Source organism: Paroedura picta, chromosome 4 (genome assembly GCF_049243985.1).
Source record: "Paroedura picta isolate Pp20150507F chromosome 4, Ppicta_v3.0, whole genome shotgun sequence".
In the NCBI taxonomy this organism is placed as follows: domain Eukaryota; kingdom Metazoa; phylum Chordata; class Lepidosauria; order Squamata; family Gekkonidae; genus Paroedura; species Paroedura picta.
This window is the reverse complement of record NC_135372.1, coordinates 128081109-128103078: the sequence shown is the minus strand read 5'-3', so window position 1 is coordinate 128103078 and position 21970 is coordinate 128081109. Positions and strand designations below refer to the sequence as shown.

Below are 21970 nucleotides of genomic sequence, written 5' to 3'. Positions count from 1 at the left end.
TTTGAGAAAGATCACAGGAAGGACTGAAAACTCAGAAGGTATATAGTTTCCTATGGAAACACGGGATTTCTCATAAAGATCCACAACATGTTGTATCACCATTGGAATTTTGTGTATCCTTTTTGAACATGAATTTTAGAAACAGTCCTTAAAACATTCACAACAGACTCTGCATATATTATATTTTAGCATGCTCTTCATATTTTTTGTACATCACCTTAAGCAAATGAGTGGTAGAGTACATGCTTACAGAAGATCCCAGGTTAAGTCCCTGGCATCTTCAGGTGCTCAAGAATTTCATGTGCCTGGCATGTTGCAGTTGCTGCACAGCAGAATAAGCAATACAAAGCAGCATTGATTAATGGCATAACTGTATAAGAAAGCTCTATATTAACCGAAAGATGACCAATAGATCACGTAAGTAAACAAGACACTAATAAATGCTGGTGTGATGTGGAAAAAATGCATTCTATAACAACTTAAACCCATCCATGCTATCAAAGCACACTTTTTACGTGAGAGTGTAGTTAGCTTCCACTGAGAACTTTTATCTCCTGCTTTGATGCATTGCTTATAAAATATGGCTTTACAGCCCTATATAAACGATAAGTCACAGAGCAAGCAATCTGGAGACAAAGGGCATATTCACATGGGAGCTTCACACCGTGCTAGTTAAATGCTTCAGCACTAAATCAAGCAAGTGAGAAGTAGTACTCCTCAGAAGAAGATAACACTATTGCAAAATGCATTGTGCAATACTGCTCCAATGAGTCTCCTCTCCGATGCATGCACTCACAGAGGTCCAATACATGTTAGTGCACTCATCCCATATGTATAAAAGTAAACTGCACTGACTATATAGGGGAAGAAACCAACTGTACATGTATGCATACACTGAAGGAAGTGGTACTGGAACTATGGGCCAAAACAGAGATTCTCTGTATTTGGACTGGAGGGGTCCAGGAAAGCAAGGGAGGAAGATGTAACCCTTCAACTATTGCTTGGCTTTTGATAATCAAAACTATACTGCTTGCACTATTAGACATTCTAAAGGGAACATAGGCAGATTTTCTCTAAAACAGTAATAGCAGCAAGGAAAGCCCAGTCATAACTAAGCCAACAGGCTACCCATAGGTTTGTCCCCTGAAGCATTTTTAAGAAGTCTATGGAGCTGGAGAGGGGGAGTTTCTTCATGGGGGGTGGAGGGTTTAATGGAGTTTTATTACTGTTTTATGGGGGGTTTACTGTAGGAGATCCGTTGTGACCTGCCACAAGTCACTGAGCATGGGAGTGGTAGGATATAAATTGAATTACAAATAAATAACAATAGATTCAAATTAGTAGCCGTGTTGGTCTGAAGTAGCACAGTAAAATCAGAGTTCAGTAGCACCTTTAAGACCAACAAAGATTTATTCAAGGCGTGAGCTTTCGAGTGCAAGTACTCTTCGTCAGACTGTGATCTTTTTACATGATTTTATTGAAATAAATAACAAATGAATGAAACAAAACAGCTGAATAGTTAAATTTCCTTTTCCCCTCCTTTGTGAACCTGGTCCAAACCATGTCTGCACATATGCACTATTTGTCATTTAGAGAGTCATGGAGACCTATAATCTTCACTGTGGCTGTTGTGGACCATGTGGAGTCGAACTACCCTCATATATCTTCAGTTCCATGATCATCTTACCAACTCCTGCTACAGCAGCTGCTATAAAGGTAAAGGTAAAGGTATCCCCTGTGCAAGCACCGAGTCATGTCTGACCCTTGGGGTGACGCCCTCTAGCGTTTTCTTGGCAGACTCAATACGGGGTGGTTTGCCAGTGCCTTCCCCAGTCATTACCGTTTACCCCCCAGCAAGCTGGGTACTCATTTTACCGACCTCGGAAGGATGGAAGGCTGAGTCAACCTTGAGCCGGCTGCTGGGATTGAACTCCCACCCTTATGGGCAAAGCTGTCAGACAGCTGCCTTACCACTCTGCGCCACAAGAGGCTCAGCTGCTATACGAGTTCTGAATAATGAACAGCTAGGTTAGAGTCAAGTAGCACTTTATGGATGAACAAGATTTGGGGGGAGGGGGGTATGAACTTTTGAGACTCAAAGTCTCCTTCTCAGATACAAGTAAGAATAGAGATCCATGAATAAGTATAAGAATAAATATATCCCAGTCTGAAGGTGGAAGGGTGTCATAAGGAGCCAGGAGGCAGAGGTACAATGCAAAATGTAATTTAAACAATGAAGAATACAGTCCAAGAAGACACAATTTTCTATAGCCATAACAGCAACTACAGAGGCATGCAGACTTTCATGCAGTGATTGTTTGAATTGTCCCAAGTATGCAGGAAACCATTAACTATGCAGTGTGAAAAAATGGAGCCTCTCCAAAGTTAAAAAGCAATTTAAAAGCATTAAGGTGGTTTTTTAAATAATTCATCCATCTCAGGGGTTTCCTCCATTGAGCTCAGGGAAATGTGATAGCAGGTTAGGCTGAGAAGTGACTTGTCTAAGGAAAGTTGGTAGATTTTATAAATAAGTGGCGATTTGCATTTCTTAACCTCGGTTTCCTCGCAGAAGCACTATTTCCAGGTGCATTTAACACAACAGCATCATCTAATTGTCTTGATTCCACCCCCACCCCCCACCCCTGTGCCCTGCTTTGCTGCAGTCTTTCCAAACATATTTGGTACAATCTTTTTGGAAAGATAGCAGTCAAAGCAAGGCTAGATATTATGTGGACAGGAAAGTGTACAGTCTTGCAGATCCTGCACACATTGGTGCCACTGTCCTTGCTGCAGTCCTTAGCTCATTTAGCTAAAGGGTTATAAAGAGAAAGGTGCAGACTGCACATCACAAATACTTCCAAACCTCTCTATATGACCATAAAATTAGAAGGTTGGTTTTCAAGTCCTCCTATATGATTATGGACGATTATGCATAATGTGACAGGCTCATGAAATAATCTTCACTAACACGAACCTGCTACCACAGGCCCATTCACAGAGTGAAAGGTCCGTATTCGGGGTGGAATGGCGGTGGATAAAATCACCAATTATGCACGCTGCAGGCAGCAATGTATGCCGCCGAAAAAGCCGCGTTAGCGAGATGTGGAAGAAAGTGGAGCTTCCCGGGGCCAGGGTGCAACCAGAAGTGGCTCCGGAGTAGCTGCATGCATAATCGGATACTTTGGGTTTTGCCGCCGTTGCGTTCCGTCCCGTGCTTAAGCGGTTTGCTTCGCTTCTTCCTCCTCCATGTTCTCAATGCCGCCGTCTCAGCGGCCGTGCATAATAGACCACAGAGAAACAAAAGTAGCAGAATCTTGTGACCCCTTTAAGAATAACAGATTTCCTGAGAAACGAAGTTTGAGTCCAGTGGCACCCTCAAGACCAATAAAGTTTTATACAACCCCAGATTACAGAAACACAGAAGCAAGGACAGGCAGTATTAATGATTTAGTCAACCACAGCTGGGAAATCGGGCAGGTGTGGGGATGATTTATACTAGTACTAGTACTACCATACGGTTGGCATGGTTTATAATCAGTACTTGGAACTTTAATTTCACATTTATGGTATCTCGATATCACAACACTATCAAACACTAGAGTGTTTGAAAATACACTCTAGCATCCTGTGTAGTTTGACCCAAGACTTTTTATCTGTGGGTAGGCTTTCTATTGTTTTAGAAGGGAGACTACTAAAAAGGTGATGCTGAGAACCACACTGCCTGACTGGACGGAAGACTTACAGGATGGCAGCTAGCTGGACTCAAACATTGTTCTGCTGCTTCAGACCAACATAGCCAGCCTCCTAGTTTTACTGTGAGAAAAACATTTGTATACTAGAGTCCATTATTAGTCAGACATGAATTGCTGTTCTCAGTTGACAGATCTTGTACACACATGCAATGAGAACCAGAATTGTACACAATGAAGCCAAAAGCCCAGAATTGATTGATTGATTAGATTTATAGCCTGCCACTCTCAGAAACACTCATTAAAGGTAAAGGTATTCCCTGTGCAAGCACCGAGTCATGTCTGACCCTTGGGGTGACGCCCTCTAGCGTTTTAATGGCAGACTCAATACGGGGTGGTTTGCCAGTGCCTTCCCCAGTCATTACCGTTTACCCCCCAGCAAGCTGGGTACTCATTTTACCGACCTCGGAAGGATGGAAGGCTGAGTCAACCTTGAGCCGGCTGCTGGGATTGAACTCCCAGCCTCATGGGCAGAGCTTTCAGATGGCTGCCTTACCACTCTGCGCCACAAGAGGCTCTTGAACTCATTACTGTGACATAATTACCTTTCTAGTCGCATCATGCTTATTTAACACAGGTATTGAGGCATGGCACCGAGTGGGCAGAAAGGCAGAATATAAATGTTGTAAATAAATAAGAATTCAAGACCCTGATTAAGACTGAACAGAATTGGCTGATAATTTTTAGAAGAAACCCTTCCCTTTCTCTTTGGTAATGAAAGAGATGGTTTCTGTTGGGCCTCATAAATACAATGATAATAATAATAAATAATAAATCTGCATATTCACTTAGTTTGCTTGGCAGTCATTTTAGAGTGCCTAATCTCAATAAAGTCACACAAACTAGAACAAATTCAGTTCAGAGGCTGGCTGCAGATTATGAGTTGTGGAGCTGAAAGCATTTAATGTTAATGGATTCCCAGTTTAAGGAGGTATTTATTCACCACACAGTTGCATTGTGGTGTCCAGAAAGTAAACCTGATACATGGTTTGGACCAGAGCCAGGATTATGGAAGAGAAGTGCTAAAATCCTGGAAGGAATACACAGTCATTAGGGCAGATGCACACTCAGAGGCAACCTGCTACAAAACAGGTCCAGTAGGGAGACAGATTTCTCATAGTTCTCTTATTTCTCACAGTTCTCCCAGATAAGGACCAAACTACACATGAAAGATGACCACTATTTGCCTCACTGGCAGTCTTCAAGCAAAGGTTGGATACACACTTTTCTTGGATGCTTTAGGATGCTTAGGACTGATCCTGCGTTGAGCAGGGGGTTTGACTAGATGGCCTGTATGGCCCCTCCCAACTCTATGATTCTATGAAGATATTAAAAATCAAGTGATGGGGAGGTAGGGGGAGAGATAAGATTCAGGTTTTGGTCCAAGCTATGGGTGAGGGGGTTAACAATTTATCCCTACTTTCCAAAAGTGAAGTTCTACTAGATCTAAAGGAGAAACAGAGTTACTCATTTGAAACAGCCAACAGAGATTGTGTTTTTAGGGAGAAGAATATATCAATTGTACTTCTTCCACTTGAAGATACTTTCAAATGGTAGCTGTGTTGGGCTGCCGAACACTAGATTTCAGTAGAACCTAAGAGACTAAAAGGTTTTAGGGGGAGAGGTATAAGTTTTTGAGAGTCAATGCTTCCTTCACCACTTAGTCATTCTTCCACTGATATTTCTTCCAGTGTGTACCCAGTGTGAACGCTGACACATTAAATCTTGTACTCTGGACAATTTTGTTGGTCTTTAAGGTACTACTGGAACCGTAACTTGTTTTCTTCCAGTCAGGTTCAATTTATTATTGCAGCCTGACTAGCAGGGAGATAATTCAGCTTCCTTTCACCTGCGCAAATCAGACCTTGTGCTCCTTATTTTGCTATAAATCTAGGTTTAAACAAATGGCTCTGCCATCATCTCAACTAGATTCATGCTGGTAGCCGTGTTGGTCTGAAGCAACAGAATGAAGTTTGAGTCCAGTGGCACCTTAGAGAGGCAGTTTGGCACAGTGGTTAATCTGGAGAGCCAAGTTTGATTCCCCATTCCTCCACATACAGCCAGCTGGGTGACCTTGGGCCAGTCACAGTCCTGTTAGATCTGTTCTCACAGAGCAGTCTTGTCGGAGATTTCTCAACCCCATCTACCTCACAGGGTGTCTGTTGTGGGGAGAAGAAGGGAAGGCGAGATTGTAAGCTGCTTTGAGACTCCTTCAGGTAGTGAAAAGAGGGCTATAAAAACCAACTCTTCTTCCCTTCTCTGCAATAAACCAACTCCTCCTCTTCTTAAGAACAACAAAGTTTAATTCCAGGTATAAGCTTTTGAATGCATGCATTCTTGTCTCAATGTAGCTGACAAATTGGTCTTAACAGTGCCACTGGACTCAAACGCTATTCTATCATCTCATCTTGTTCATTCTAAGACTTGGTCCAGTGATTGCTCTTGAAAAAGGCCTCCAGATATGCAAACAAAATCACACTGCAGCTTTCATGAAAGAATTGTGGATGAATCACAGGACATTCCCAAGGATTACAGGAGGATTTTTGTGACATCTGAGTGGTTGGAAATTGCTAGTAAACTATGCAATACACAGTTAAAACTGGAAGAACTTCCAAGGAGTAAAAATGAATAGAAAAGGAATAAATTGTATATATTAAACACAATATACATTATAAATGAAAGCTAGTCACCATTTACAATAAACTGTGCAAGTCTCTTATATTCTCATTCAATGCCTTGATGAGATCCACTTTTACCACAGGGACTGAACACCTGTGCTTAGTTGTTGATCTGTGGGGGGGGATTCTATTTTTTAGTACAACAGACTTGTTCTGAGCAGAGGTTCTATTACGGAAAAGTAAATTCTCATGCACGTGAGAATGTTTTATTATACCGCCTGTTTATTTTGGGATTTCTGTTTGGAGAGATGTGGTAGAAAATGCCATCATCACAGACAATTTATGGCAAGCCCTCAAGGAGTTTTCAAGACAAGGCGCATTCAGAGGTGGCTTGGCATTATTTGCTTCTGCTGAGAAACCCTAGTCTTCCTTGGTGGCCTCCCATCCAAGTACTAATCAGGGACAACACTTCTTAGCTTCCAAAATCTGATGAGAATATGCTGTTCTGGATTATCCAGGTCTATCTGGATAACTTCTGTTTTTTGTCTCTCATACACAGCATGTCAGGGGTTCAACTCGATACTATTTTTATTTAGTACATTCTTAGCCTAACTATCCCTTCAGGGAGTTCAGGATAGAGTACTTTGTGAGGCAGACTCCGCGGTAAGAGAAACTGGTGCAAAGTCACCCAGCAAGATCTGTGGTGGAGGGAAGAGGGTTTTGAGATCAGTTCTCCCAGATCCTAATCCACGCTGACTCTCCACAACCTGTGCCCCCTGGAGACAGCAAAGCATTCTACGCAGGATGCTGACCAAAAGGCCTTAAGATCATGGCCTCATAGGAACCCAGGTCTGACACCTGTGGTCCATCCAGTCCAGTATCCCACCTCACAGTTATCAACTACTAGTTATTCAGGAAAGCCAACAACAGGGCAGAGGCTGAATTTTCCCCCAATGTTGTTTCCTGGCATTTGTTTTAAGAGATTCACTGCTTCTGAATGTGGAGGTTCACTTTAGTCATTATGGCTTGATAGACCCTCCACAGATCAACCTAATCCCCTTTTAAAGCTACCTATGCCTAGGATTACCCTGACCTGCATGGCCCAGGCTAACCTGATCTCATCAGATCCGTTCTGATTTTTCTAAGGCAGGGCAGAATATAAATCCCTAAGGAAATAAATAACAGAAAATAAGCAGGGCCAATCCTGGTTAGTATTTGGCCACCAAAGAGGTGGCCATCAAAGAATATCAAGATCATGACCCCCCCCCCAAAAAAATAGCCTAGTCATTGCTGTACTTCCTGGCAGTGAATTCCACATTTTAATCACTTTCTTATAACTATTCTTCTTCCTCCCTCACCCTTCTTCAGTGCTCAGCTTTAATGGTGCACTGTGTTTATTTTGCTTGGCCATAAAAAGTATTACAGCGACAGCCTCAGGGTTAGTGGGTAACAGACCACTGTGGCAGAACCCCTCTGCCACCACCTTTCTGATCACTCGATAGAGGGATTTGGGTAGGTAGCCACCTTATTCTGAAGCAGAAGAACACAGTTTGAGTCCAGCGGCACCTTTTAAGATCAACAATTTTTTTTTGTGTACATGAAAGCTCAAACCCAGAACGAAACTTTGTTAGACTTAAAGGTGCCCCTGGATTATACTTTGTTCCACAGAGTGAGCCAACCTACCACTGCAAAGTTAAATGGGAGACCCATGGCACCCTCAAAGACAAAGCTTACGCTATCATCAGGTTTCAAGCATGCTGACTTACTCCAGGAATCTTGTATCTGATGAAGAATGCATGTACACGAAAGCTTCTACCCAGAATAAAAGTCTGTTCATCTTCAAGTTGCCACTGGATGAAAACTTTGTTCCACAGAGGGAGCCAGTCTACTACTGCAAAATTAAACGGCACCCTCAAAGCTTACACCACCATCAGGTTTCAAGTATGCTGATGTATACAAAAGTGTGCATGCACCCGAACGTTTATCCCCAGAATCAAACTTTGTTAGTCTTCAAGGTGTCGCTGGATTCAAGTCTATGGACAGGATTCAAGTGTTGGTCTGAAGTAGCACAACAAAATTTGAGTCCAATGGCACCTTTAAGACCAGCAAAGATGTATTCAAGGCGTGAACTTCCGTGTGCATGCACACTTCCTCAAACAATAGAACAGGGATCATAAAAGTAAGGTGCCACTGGTTTCCAACGTCGTCCCATTACTTCAGACCAACACCGTGACCCACCTGGATCCAACCTCAGGAAAGCTAACAATGGAATAAACATTGTTAGGTGCCACTGAACTCCTGACCTACCTTTTTATTGGGGGGGGGCACCCAATTTAGCCACAGCCCCTTAATTGGGACATCGCGACAATCTGTGAACCAGAGCATACTTCACAAACCAAAACCTGGGACGTGGCTTTTACCCATGAAAAAGGGTCTTTGTCTCCAGCCTAACCCCGTTTCATAGAATCCTAGAGCTGGAAGGGACCTCTAGTTCAGGGGTAGTCAACCTGTGGTCCTCCAGAGGTTCATGGACTACAATTCCCATGAGCCCCTGCCAGCATTTGCTGGCAGGGGCTCATGGGAATTGTAGTCCATGAACATCTGGAGGACCACAGGTTGACTACCCCTGAATGCAAGAACTTCACAACTACCTGCCCACCCACAGTTGACCCCAATTCCGCTCTCAGATAATGCCCCCCCCCCAAAAAAAAAACCCCACAGCAATCCAGAATCTCTGGCCAGTCTGGTCTAGAGGAAATGCGCCTTTGCCTGGGCATGCAAGAAAGAGCCAGGAGAGCCCTCCCCCTCCCCCAATAAGCCCCTGGTCCTTGGCCTCCCTCCTCCCGCCACGGGCGGCGCTGAGGAACACTTCGGGATCCGGCAGCCCTCAGGCCACGGCCGACCCGCCCACATACCGACCCGCTTACCTCAAGGGCCGGGCAGAGGGCGCAGTGGCCAGCCTCGCTCGCTTCCGCCGCCGCCGCCGCCGCCACCTCAGCCCTCCTCCTGCCGCTTCCCTCCCCTGCCGCCGCCCCGCTTGAGGGTGACGGGGGGCTGGCTTCATGGCGGATTTGCAGGGCCGTGAGCGGCGAGTCCCGCGACTGCTTCTCGGCCCCGGCGGCCGGCTGAGGGGAAGCCGCTCCCGCGGGCGTCGGTTTCCCGCCAGCGAGGTCGGGGCTCCCCCTAGCGCGGCCGGCTCGGAACGGCGCGCCCGCCTCAACGGGCTCTGTGTGAGGCGAAGGAGGGCAGCGAGCGCCTGGTGGCGCTTCGAGGACGGTGCGGGCCGGTTGCGCTTAGAGGTTTTGGCCACACAGGCAGGGGGAAGGAGCTGGGCCGCGCTGCCCCTTGGCGTTCAGTCAGAAAGGACATGGGCTGCAAGGAAATAGCACATAGGCTGCTGGGACCTGAAGGAACTATGGGCGTAAGGCTGATTCAGTGGTTCTGGCCGATGCTGGATACCTGTCATTCACGCCAGTATTTTTCCTTTTGGGAGATATGTCCATGGTCACTTTAGTGCAACGACACAGTATCCGAGTCTGAGGGAGAGTGCTTGCATAAATTTTTGTTGGTCTTAAAGGTGCCACTGGACTCTGATTTTATTGTGCTACTTCAGACCAACACGGCTACCCATTTGAAGAAGAGTTGGTTCTTATATGCCGCTTTTCCCTACCCAAAGGCGGCTCAAAGCGGCTTACAGTCGCCTTCCTATTCCTCTCCCCACAACAGACACCCTGAAAGGTAGGTGAGGCTGAAAGAGCGCTGATATCACTGCTCGGTCAGAACAGTTTTATCAGTGCCGTGGCGAGCCCAAGGTCACCCAGCTGGCTGCATGTGGGGGAGCGCAGAATTGAACCTGGCATGCCAGATTAGAAGTCCGCAATCCTAACTACTACACCAAACTGGCTTTACACATTTTCTGTAGAATTCACACATATTTGAATCTAACATAGTATCTAGGTGGGTGAGGCTAAGAGAGCCCTGATATCACTGTTCGTGCAGAGGCGAGCCTGAGGTCACCCAGCTGGCTGCATGTGGGGGAGCGCAGAATTGAACCCAGCTTGCCAGATTAGAAGTCCGCACTCCTAACCACTACACCAAACTGGCTTTACACATTTTCTGTAGAATTCACACAGATATATAGCAGCCAAGTTAGCCATTTTGTACAATTGCAGTAGTAATAGTAGTAACAGTAAAGTACCTGAAATATTAAAATGTTAATTTTAAAGGAATACACTCCTTCCACAGGTTTACAGTCTTTGACTCACATAAACACCATTAAATAAGCACCACTTTTACTGTGGATAATGAAAATACCCACAAGGAGACCAGATGCTTGACAGCTAAATAGTTAAGTTTGTCACAAACTATGTATTTAGGAAGTTTACATTTGACCTTTCTACTTTGACTAGCAGTCAAGATTGCTTATAAGGAAAGAGAATTACACTAAAACTCAGCAAAACATCAGCAAAAACTATAATCAAATTTCACAGCAGCCAGCAGCAAGAGAGACCAAAATTTTTATTTAATAAAACTCATCTGATTTCAGACTAGCACATGTGCTGTCCTTCTTGAATGATGGGTAAGAAAGATCACTGACTTCCGGCTTGCTTCTGGATCCAGCAAAAAATTCTTGATCCTTACTGTCAAAGTCCTTCATAGCATTATCGCTTTCTCTGTTCCCACATCTTGATAAATATCTTGATGTATCACAAAACAATTGTCCATTGTCTTCTCTTCTTGAATTTTAGATTATAAATTCCTTAGGGAATGGTCTAGGTAATACAATAATTAAAATACAGAAGTTTAGAATTTACAAATCTGCAGTCTGCAAAACAGATCTCCAGCTGCACCTGTTCATGGATTCTCTGGCAATCACTACTTTTTTCTTCAAAAGCAAATTCTGGTTTTCCTCCATTTCACTGGAGAATGGCTCAGAAGAACACCGGTGGCATCATCTTTGTTACTGTTGAGAACACCCATTCAGAAACTGCTGTCTGCATCATAAGAAGAGATTTGAAACCCAACATTTTGGGGAATCTTCCATTATTTTGTCATTGTTTCCCTCATGGCAGCTATTACTATTATTATTATGCAAATGAGCCTGGAGCAGTTTACAACATAGTTTTAATGTTAATATTATTATTCTTATGAAAAACTAAGTTCCATGTACTGTTTTCTACATTTATGTAAACCACCCTGAGCCTCAGGGGAAGGTGGCATATGAATACAATAAATAAAAACATTCACAAACAGAATTTAAAACATCCTACAGTAAAAACCTCTAACCCAAGATCAGCTATTCGGTGGACTTTAAATGCTTCCCCTGCTGACCCCTTTGAAGCTGGGAGAGACAACCCTCTCTGCAACTTCAGAAGGGTCTTGGGAGAAGGAAGAAAGACTCCACCAAGCAGCTAATTGTCAGGATCAGCTGCTGGGCAGGGTCTTTAACTGTTTCTCTGCAGATCCCTTTGAAGTTGGGACTGCCTCCACAAATATGACATCAGCAGAGGGCCTGATCCATGTTCTTCTACCATCTGGAGCAAGGTAGGAAGCTTTTACAGGATTGAGCCTTTTCAGCAATAGCCATAGACTCTGAAATTCCCTTCTTTGGAAGGCCCATTTGACACCCACAGCTCCTGGCCTAGTGCTGTGCTATTCAAACTTTCTTTGGCTTTAAGAAACTTAGAGAATTAACATAGCTATCTTCTATTCACTCATTATTTTTTGCTATTCTCTTGTTTTTTTGTTTAGTTTCATCTTGCATTTTATTGCATTTTTATGATGCACAGTTCTATTGCTTAGCTTCTAAATGTGGCTAATTGCCTTGAGTTTCCTAGCTGGAAGAAAGAAGATGGTGAAGAGTAACCTAACTAGGTAAAAACAGACAACAGGGTGAGATCTGCTAGCTGTCTGTGGGAATAACGCCTTCACATTCTTCTCTGCTTTTTATATGTCTGGTATATACTTGGTTCTCTTTCATTTGCATACTTTGTTATTGGAAGGATAGCTGGCATAGTTTTACCTCCCATCATTAATGGGCTCATGTCAGCCAGAAGATGAGGATCTGGCTGCTTCATATCATGGTCTAGCAAATTACTTAAAATGTAATTGGGCATCACCAGGAAGAGATTTTATGATCAAACGTCTTGTGTAATCTCAATGCCAAGCTACTCCACTCTAAGCAATTGATTTCAATAGGGAAAGACTGGAGTAAGTCTGCATGGGATCATTAAACTGTTAAACTATTTACTGTAAGGTAATTATATTCCCTTGTTGAACTCCTTCCAAGTAAAGCATGCACACATCCATTTTGTAATAATTTATTGCGGAAGCTCTCATGGTCTGTTACTATCAGCATATTAATTGGGAGCCAGTTTTGATGGTGGTCTTAGGAGCCCTCATCTAATTGTAAACAGGAATGGGGAGATGGAAAGCTCAAGGCTTACATTTCTAATCTATCTTGACTTGAAAGTATCCGAAGATAAAATTCAAAGAAATGGTCACACAAAATAATTTACTCACTAGAATAAGGTCTGCCCCCCCCCATTTCTTTAGCTTCATATCTGTGCAAATTAACAAAAGCACTAAGTTCCAGTTCCAGTTAATGCTCTCTTTTAACAAAGGAAAATTGTTTGCTCAGCTTTTCAAGTGAATGTAATTTTGTTCCAATTGCAATGCAGTCTTCAAATCTGGTCAACATTTCAGGCCAAAACAGAACACTGGGAGGCAGCATTCACAAGCTGTGCCAAAGGACTGGATGTACTTGAATGCTGAGCAGGTTTCCTTTCCCGACTTCTAAATAGCCTGCTTAAAGACAAATTGCTTTCCCTTACTAGTTTGAAAACACAACATCCAGGCAATAATTACATTATACTCTTGCAATTCAACTACTCCTCAAACTGGAACATTTTTGTTTGTTCGCAGAAATAGGGACGTGTGTCAAATAATATATTATTCTGGTGGAATACTGGATGTGGCAACAATCATTCTAGTGTGTATTGCTGAATTCCAAGTATGCTTAAAGGGAGGCACAGATACATGCTGGGTTGGATCTAGACTAAATTCTACAAGTGGCAGAATGAATCTAACCTCCCCCTTCCTACTGCTGCACACTGATCTCTATAAAATGTTACTCCAGGAAGATAAGGAACTCTGAGGAATGTAATGGGGGGGGGGGTGATCTGCAACAGAAGCAAGGAATTAGAGGAAATTACCAAATTAGTTAGAATCAGCCCTTTATGTTGGACTACATGACTGTGTTGAAGGATATACATTTTCTCTTGGCTGTCCTAAAAATGCTACGTAACACTAATGCATCAGGCTCCTTACTTCTCAGCTGATCGCCTGGATTTCCAGGGGAGCCCAGCAAAAAACGGAAAGAAAACTAGCCAAATGAATGTAGGGCAGATAATAAATGTCTTGCTAATGGCCAACCTTTTTTACAGTCAGGAGACTAACCATGTATCCCTGGTAACTGACCAACTCTCATATTCATTTATAGAAAAAGAACAGCATTTATCCTGGCTCATGATAAATGACAGAGTTAATAATTTCTCACACTAGCAGATTTCTGGAGCTGTTATATAAGACCCATGCAACGTGACCTATCTTTGCCACAGCTTCTATCATTTGCTGGCTAACATTTGCCAGTATAGCATAGTAAATGTCCAAAATGGTAAAGCATTTAATTGTTCTTTGGATGCTGTGTTTGTACCATTAAGTCTCTAAAGTAATTGCAGATATAGTTATTTAAATAACTTAGCAACAAAACAAATTTGTGGCAAAGAAAATGCATAATTAAAGATAAGCAACAAGATCAGTGGTAGACCAAACACTTACTCACGAGCAGGTGTGCCAGCTTATCACTTGAAATGTCACTAAGAAAAATTTATCTTAGATCGTTTCCACACTGGAGGCTTCACACTGGGCAGCAGGCTGGAGTTCAAGCTGGGACAGGTTGCCCCGCCTCTTCCAGCTCCTGCATGGGAGAGCATTTGGCCTAGTACACCTCATCCATCCCAGATTAGGGCTCACGCATAGGAGCTGGGGCAGCAAAGTTCCCAGTTATCTCCCCAACATTATTTAACATCTTAATGCATCCTTTCATCTGGATGATCCAGAGTTACGGGTTTGGGTGCCACCAATATATGGATGACATCCAATTGTCCTCATGGACAATTGACCAGATGCCCCTCCAAACTCCTTAGCCAGATGCTTTGAGGCCACGTTGGGGTGGCTCAAGGATTGTTGTTTGACGTTAAACCTTTCAAAAATTGGGGTCCTGTGGCTGGGGAGGAAAGGCCCAGAAGAAGAAGTGTGTCTCCCTAGCCTCGACCTATCTAGGTCCCTTTAACTCTGGATCATCCAGTTCCTTTTAAATGCCTCCCGAGCTGCCAAACAGCTGATCTCCAGAGAGGCTTCTTTCCCAGAAGGATCAGCTGTCTGGTGACTGATTTGTCCAAATTTGTTTAAGTTTTTCAAATCAAACAAACTTGAATTGATTTACCAAATCAGTGATTCAGTTAATTCAGGTTTTACCAAATTAGGCAAACTCAAATCTGAAAATATGCTGACTTTTCCGCTAGTGCACATCTAGCAGTATAACCAATAAAACCATAGATATAAATTCATTTTAAATTATTTTAAAACTCAACAGCATGGTATCTCAGCAAGTCATAGGCTGATATATGCTCCATGGGAATTGGAGCCCCAGGCTCTAGCTCTTCCATGCGTACAGGCCTCAATCATATGTTTGGCAGAAGAGCTCTGTCTTGCAGGCCCTACGGAACTGTGTTGGTTCCATCAGGATTCGGATGTTCTGGAAGTTCATTCCACCAGGTGGGGGCCAGGACTGAAAAAGCCCTGTCAGAGGCCTGTCACACTTCTTTGGGGCCACGGACTACTGGTTGACTGTAACGGTCTCCCAAGGACATATTAAAATTTTCAGGTGCAGAGCCTCCACTTTTGTCACATACATCATTTTCCAGTTTCCTTCTGTTTCCTTCTATTTGATGTTGTTGTACAGTGGCTAGTTCAATTCATATTCTTATTTATTATTTGGATTTGTTTCCCGCTGCTATCGGAAACCGTCTCGCAGCGGGTTACATGTATAAAAACCCCATATAAAAAGTAAAAATCTGCAACAACTGGCGGCAAGTTAAAAACCCCAACCTCCCACCTCACAATCCCACCCAGCACCTCAAGGTTCTGGATGCCCTGCCGTATAAAGGTAAAGGTATCCCCTGTGCAAGCACCGGGTCATGTCTGACCCTTGGGGTGATGCCCTCTAGCGTTTTCATGGCAGACTCAATACGGGGTGGTTTGCCAATGCCTTCCCCAGTCATTACAGTTTTTACCCCCCAGCAAGCTGGGTACTCATTTTACCGACCTCGGAAGGATGGAAGGTTGAGTTAACCTTGAGCCGGCTGCTGGGATTGAACTCCCAGCCTCATGGGCAGAGCTTTCAGACTGCATGTCTGCTGGCTTACCACTCTGCGCCACAAGATGCTCTGCCCTGCTGTATGGATGTTGCTAAATACAGAGGGGCCCCTAGATCTTCCTGTAGTCTGCTTTTACCTATGAAGGCATATACGCACCAGGCCGAGATACATTTTAAATAGAACCTGCAGGAAGAATAAGAGTATTGTGCTTACTTTAAAAAAATGTAATCTCACAACACACAGTCTCACAGCAATGTACAAAACAGAAAATACTATACAAAGAAATTAGTATGAAAGTAAAATGCATGCCAATAAAAATGAAAATAGATAATAAATAGATAAAATAATGATTAAAAAGCAGCAACAGTAATGTAAGCTGCAGAAAACGTTTGTATAAAGACTTCACCTCTCACTGATAGAATGTCCTTCTACTATGCAAATATATTCATAGTTAATGCAAACTGCAGCACAACAGCTTCAGTTCAATTGCTCCCCTCCCTTTCACTCACACATCATTCTTGTTGCATTCCCGCATATTTTCCTCCTAAAGTGCGTCAGGAATTTCAGCTGCTGCTCTGGTAATAAGACCACACATGGCACATTGCAGAAGAGCAGCTATCTTTGGCTCCAGAAAAAGAAAACCAGAGGATCAGCTCGCAGTACAGGTGAAAGGTCAGTGCACTCTCGTGCGAAAAATAAGCAATGAGTGCGCAAGATACACACCCTGCCCTGTGTTACGCAAGTTTCACATGCATCAATCATGCAGAACCTGCTCCAGGCTTTCGTCACCGAAGAAACGGTTTCTGTATGTTGTAGGAATCCAAGACAACTTTGCCTGTGTAACATTGGCAGTGTCGGTGGTTATGTTATACAACCAACATAGCCGACCTAACTCTATTATATGCTCTGACCCATTTCCTTCAGAACCCCCCCCCCTCCATTCTTTGACTTCTTTTGAAAAGGACCCATTGCAAGTCACCCCACTGGCTCAGCATGTTCTGTTGCTATACCGATACCACTGTTTCTGACCTGTTACATTCTTCCAGCCTCTGGGTTGGATTCCACAGAGCACTTTTGTGGACAGAAGAGTTTTCCCATGAGCAGAGTGTAACTTCCTCATGCCTACCCTCTCTGCAGCTTGCAATTTTGTTCCTGCGGAACAAGGGACCACCAGGAACACCGTCTACTGCCGGAGAGAGGGAATGGCAAAAATGGCAATGGCTGCCTCCTTACACAGGAAATCTTCTAGAGGAACCAAGATACTGTGATTTTAAAGTCATCTGGAAAGGCCTGGGTCTTGGTTTCCTTCACCATCTGAAACTTGCTGGATCTGAGTTGGGAAATTCCTGGAGATTTAGGGGTAAAACCTGGGGGAAGGGCCTTGGTGGGATATAATAACATAACGTCTTCCTTTCAAAACAGCCATGTCTTTCAAGGGAACTGCTGTCTGTATTAAGGAGAACCATTGTGATTCCACCGAAATCCACCTGGAGCTTGGCAGCCATAGCTACAAGTGATTATCTGCTGCTTCATCTAAGGTTCTCAACCTTGCTAATGTCGCGACCCTTTAATACAGTTCCTCATGTTGTGGTGACCCCCAACCATAAAATTATTCAAGTGTTCTTTCACAGAAATTAAACCGAAACTGACCAATGGCGTGAAGGTCCATTGTTCATGATTGTATATACATTGTTTTTTTCCCCAGGGTTTCTCTGTTCAGTTCTGCCTCTTGTCTCACCATGCTGATCTAGCTTTTTTCCACTGCTCCAGATAGACGAACACTTTGACTCTTGAAAGCTCATACCCTGAAAATCTTGGCCTGTAAGGTGCTACTGGGCGCCAATCTAACTGTTCTACTGTAGTCCAGCATACTTATCCTCTGAAACTATGGTAATACCTAGTATAGCCCTACCGTTTCTGCCTGAGAACCTGGATAGCTGCTGCCAGTTAGAGTAGACCAATGGTCTGACTTGTCATTGTGTAGCGTTGACATGTGTTTGTGTAACGTATGTGAAAGCAAAGGGGTGGCAGGTTACAGTAGATGAGCGATTGGGATGTGAGTGTCCTGCATAGTGCAGGGGGTTGGACTAGATGACCCATGAGATCCCTTCCAACTCTATGATTCTATGTATGCCATGCTCTTGATAAAATCAGTCATACAGAATTGGCTACTCCCAGCCTTTCATTCCTTCTGCTTCCATTTCTTGGTTTAACAGTTTCTGTAAGATCTTGCCAAAGACCTGGCGAAATCAATCCGCTCAACCACTAGCCGAAGTAGTAGGGAATGGTGCGAGCACAATGAGGGCGTACTAGTCTAGGCACAAACAAGCAACACCAGTCTTTCCTAAACATACCCCAGATTCATTTCCCTCTGTGCATAGCTTCACTTTTTGGAGATAAATCAGACATGAACAGGCACACTCTACCCAAAAGAGAAATAAACTAGCCTTTGGCTTATCCCTGTGCACATCACAGAGATAACTTCCCTTCTTTGATGACTATTGCAGACTGGAACTGAATGCAAACCTGGCTAAGAAAAAAAGTTTAGGGGCATTTCTCTCTTGCTGGAACAACAGCGACAATCTATGGGCCCTCCCTTATAGCCATCTTAATAAAAGGCAGTTTGCTACTTGCATAATGCTATCCCTATTATCAACACGGCTTACAAATTCTTAAGCAGGTTTGCTATTTAGTCCTGTTTGTTTGCTGTGCACTATTCTGACAGCTGTGGGAAAAACATACAAAGAAAAAAAGTGTAGGCACTGGGCATTAAGAGAAAACTGAATGCACTTGAGAGCCATTAAGAAGTTTGCTTTACAATGATGTATTTAGCTGATCATCCAATATGCTTTAAGACATGCTTTCTCAACCAGGGTTTCATGAAACCCCGGGGTTTCTTGATGGCCCTGGAAGCGTTTCCCAATTAATACTGTATAATTTTTTTGTTAACCTTTTTTTAATTTTTTTAATTATTATTTAATTTTTAGACCGCCCTTCTCCCAATAGGTCTCAGGGTGGTTTACAACATAAATAGTTAAAACACAATAAAATCCCCATAAAACCCCCAATTAAAAGTTACATATAACATATAACATATAGCGGCGGTGGTATTGGGTGATATGACTATATATGTTCATGGCAATCCGCCCCTCCTCTCAAAATTGCGAATAATGGTCGTGCAGGGGGCTGGAAGGGAAGGGGCCCTGGATGGGACACAACCGGGCTACTTCTGTGATTTCTCAAAACCTGAAGAATGTTTCAAGGGTTTCTCAATGGTAAAAAAGTTGGGAGAGGCTGCTGTAAGATGAATCTACAAAATATGGTAAAGGTAAAGGTATCCCCTGTGCAAGCACCGAGTCATGTCTGACCCTTGGGGTGACGCCCTCTAGCGTTTTCATGGCAGACTCAATACGGGGTGGTTTGCCAGTGCCTTCCCCAGTCATGACCGTTTACCTCCCAGCAAGCTGGGTACTCATTTTACCGACCTCGGAAGGATGGAAGGCTGAGTCAACCTTGAGCCGGCTGCTGGGATTGAACTCCCGGCTGCTGGGATTGAACTCCCGGATGCTGGGATTGAACAAAATATGGACCACTGGTCAAATCCAGCCCGGCTCTTCTTGTGTTCCTAACACTGAGAACAGTTTGTGGCTTGCTGATCTCATGCACACAAGCGATCTAGAATCTTATTCAAATGGAAGATTTTATCTTATATGGTGTAATGGGCAAGGATGGGTGTGATACCTGGAAACACAAAAATAGCAATTAATTATTTGGCCTGTAATCAACATGGCACTGCTTCTGGGCACTACGAACCACAAACCAAACAAATGTGTTTTTCCTGCACAGATTGAATAATTCTTCTCCCTAGGGAACCTTGGGAGTTGTAGTTCTGAAAGGAGCTTGGTTTCACTGCCAGAATTCTGAACTATTCTCTAGATTTCTTTTAGAAGAATGAATTAAACTGATTTAGTACTATAGATATACCCTCGGCTGCCTTTGGGAGCTGCTACATCAGTGTTCCTATGTAATCCAAGGGTAGACTGTGCATTTCGGGCACGACTGAGGGTCCTTTCCACTTTTGCATAGCATTCTGTGGGTTTTCTATACTGTAAGTTACACAGTCCAATGGTTCTTATAATGGATAAAGAAGGGAAATTGGGAAAAGAGGCAGGCAGCTGGTTGTTGTGGGCTTTCCAGGCTGTGTGGCTGTAGTCTGTAGCTTTAGTCCTTAATGTTTCACCAGTAACTGTGGCTGACATCTTCAGAGGTAGAACACAGCAAGATGGGAATCACTTCATGGCAAAATGCGGAGTGAGAGGAGCCTTTGGCAATTCACCAGACAAGCAGGTCTTTCCTCCATTTCCTTTCCCAAATGTAGAACCATGCTGTTGCCATAGACTGGGCTGTTACAGCTGAGAGACTCCTGTTCTGATTTCAGTAGGATGGGCCGCATAGATTGACTATGAAGTCATACAATCCATCCCACTGACACTAGAAAAGTGAAGAAAAATCTCGCTTGGAACAGCACAACTTACCTTAGCACACACATACTAAGCAAGAATGTGTTTTCAGGATCTGTAGAAGAGGCTAAGTAAGTAAGGGGTGTGGCTCAGCAGAAGAGCTTATTCTTTGCGTGCAAAGTGCCCCAGCTTCAATCCCTGGCATCTCCAGTTAAAAAGGACCAGGCTGTAAGTGATGTAAATGACCTTTCCTTGAGACCTTGGAGAGCTGCTGCCAATCTGAGCAGATGCTACTGACAGTGATAAACCAATGGTTTGACTCAGTATCAGGCAGCTTCATGGGTGTTTAAAGTGGCTATTTCAGTAGTTATTTTTCTGGAAAACATATCCAGGATACACAAATGGATCTATACCAAGCCTCACATTTTATGAGATTAACAGTTTCATCATATTTCACCCACATTTAAGATTTCATTTAAGCGCAAAAGATTTTTAAAGCTTGATTGGATTTATGAAATACATTCATGACTTAATGAAGCCATTTCCCCCTAACGTGGGAGTGTACACACCCAGTTATTTCTAATTAATTGATGGTTCTTGTGATAAACCATGTTTCACAATAAGTAAATACCCATCCTGGGATTGCTGGTTATAGCTCTCTTCCTGCATCACTGCTTTAACCTTCAACTTTGATTACAATAAATACATTGAGTGCTAAATGGGTTAAACTAATCACCTTTATACTCTTGCATAAGACTAAAAGCTAATGTAAGAAAGGGGGAAAGGTGACAAGCTGATAATTGTAGCTTAAGGAAGACAATGTGAGAATGGATGTGGAATCTCTGTGCACCAACATCCCACACAAAGATGAATTACAAGACATAAGAAATTTCTAACACCACAGCTGACTTTGCCATCAAACCCCGCCATTTTGTTCTCATCCCTAACGACTTCAAATTTGGTAACAACTTCTAACTTCAGATTAATGGTACAGCCATGAGCATCTGCCCACTTACACCTCTCCTATACCTACATTACATTGATGATATCTTTATTGTCTGGAAATATGGTAAAGCTGCCTTAGACAACTTCCACTGGGTACTCAAGAGCCAGTTTGGTGTAGTGGTTAGGAGTGTGGACTTCTAATCTGGCATACCGGGTTCGATTCTGCGCTCTCCCACATGCAGCCAGCTGGGTGACCTTGGGCTCGCCACAGCACTGATAAAGCTGTTCTGACCGGGCAGTGATATCAGGGCTCTCTCAGCCTCACCCACCCCACAGGGTGTCTGTTGTGGGGAGAGGAATGGGAAGGCAACTGTAAGCCGCTTTGAGCCTCCTTCGGGTAGGGAAAAGCGGCATATAAGAACCAACTCTTCTTCTTCTTCTTCTTCAACAACTACCATTTCACCATCAACCTGACAATGAACCAATTGATGCAAGAAATACATTTCCTGGACACCACTGTACAAATACATGATGGATGCATGCACAGATGCTACACCAGCAGGATCCCTAATCTGTCCCTGGTGCCCCTACAGAAGGTACATGCAATAATAGTGAGCCTCTGAATGCACTGGGTACCTAGTGATGGAGAAAGACTCATGGAAAAGAAATGGTACTCCACCTCTCCACTTCTGTAAGCAAGGAAAGCTTATGGGATAAACTGCTATTAAAAATGACTTACCTTACTTTTCTGTGTGCTC

General features: G+C 43.4%; 1 protein-coding gene across 1 annotated transcript in view; it reads right to left on the bottom strand.

Annotated features, from left to right (window-relative positions):
* The window catches only part of BCAS4 (breast carcinoma amplified sequence 4), a 37995-nt gene extending 28162 nt beyond the window's left edge, over window positions 1-9833 (bottom strand). Inside the window, exons 1-2 of the mRNA XM_077336232.1 lie at window positions 9827-9833; window positions 9295-9659 (exon numbers count right to left, since the gene is read on the bottom strand). Of these exons, the coding sequence (XP_077192347.1) occupies window positions 9295-9659; window positions 9827-9833 (372 nt within the window). The remainder of the gene's footprint in view (window positions 1-9294; window positions 9660-9826) is intronic.
* Window positions 9834-21970: the final 12137 nt, after the last annotated feature.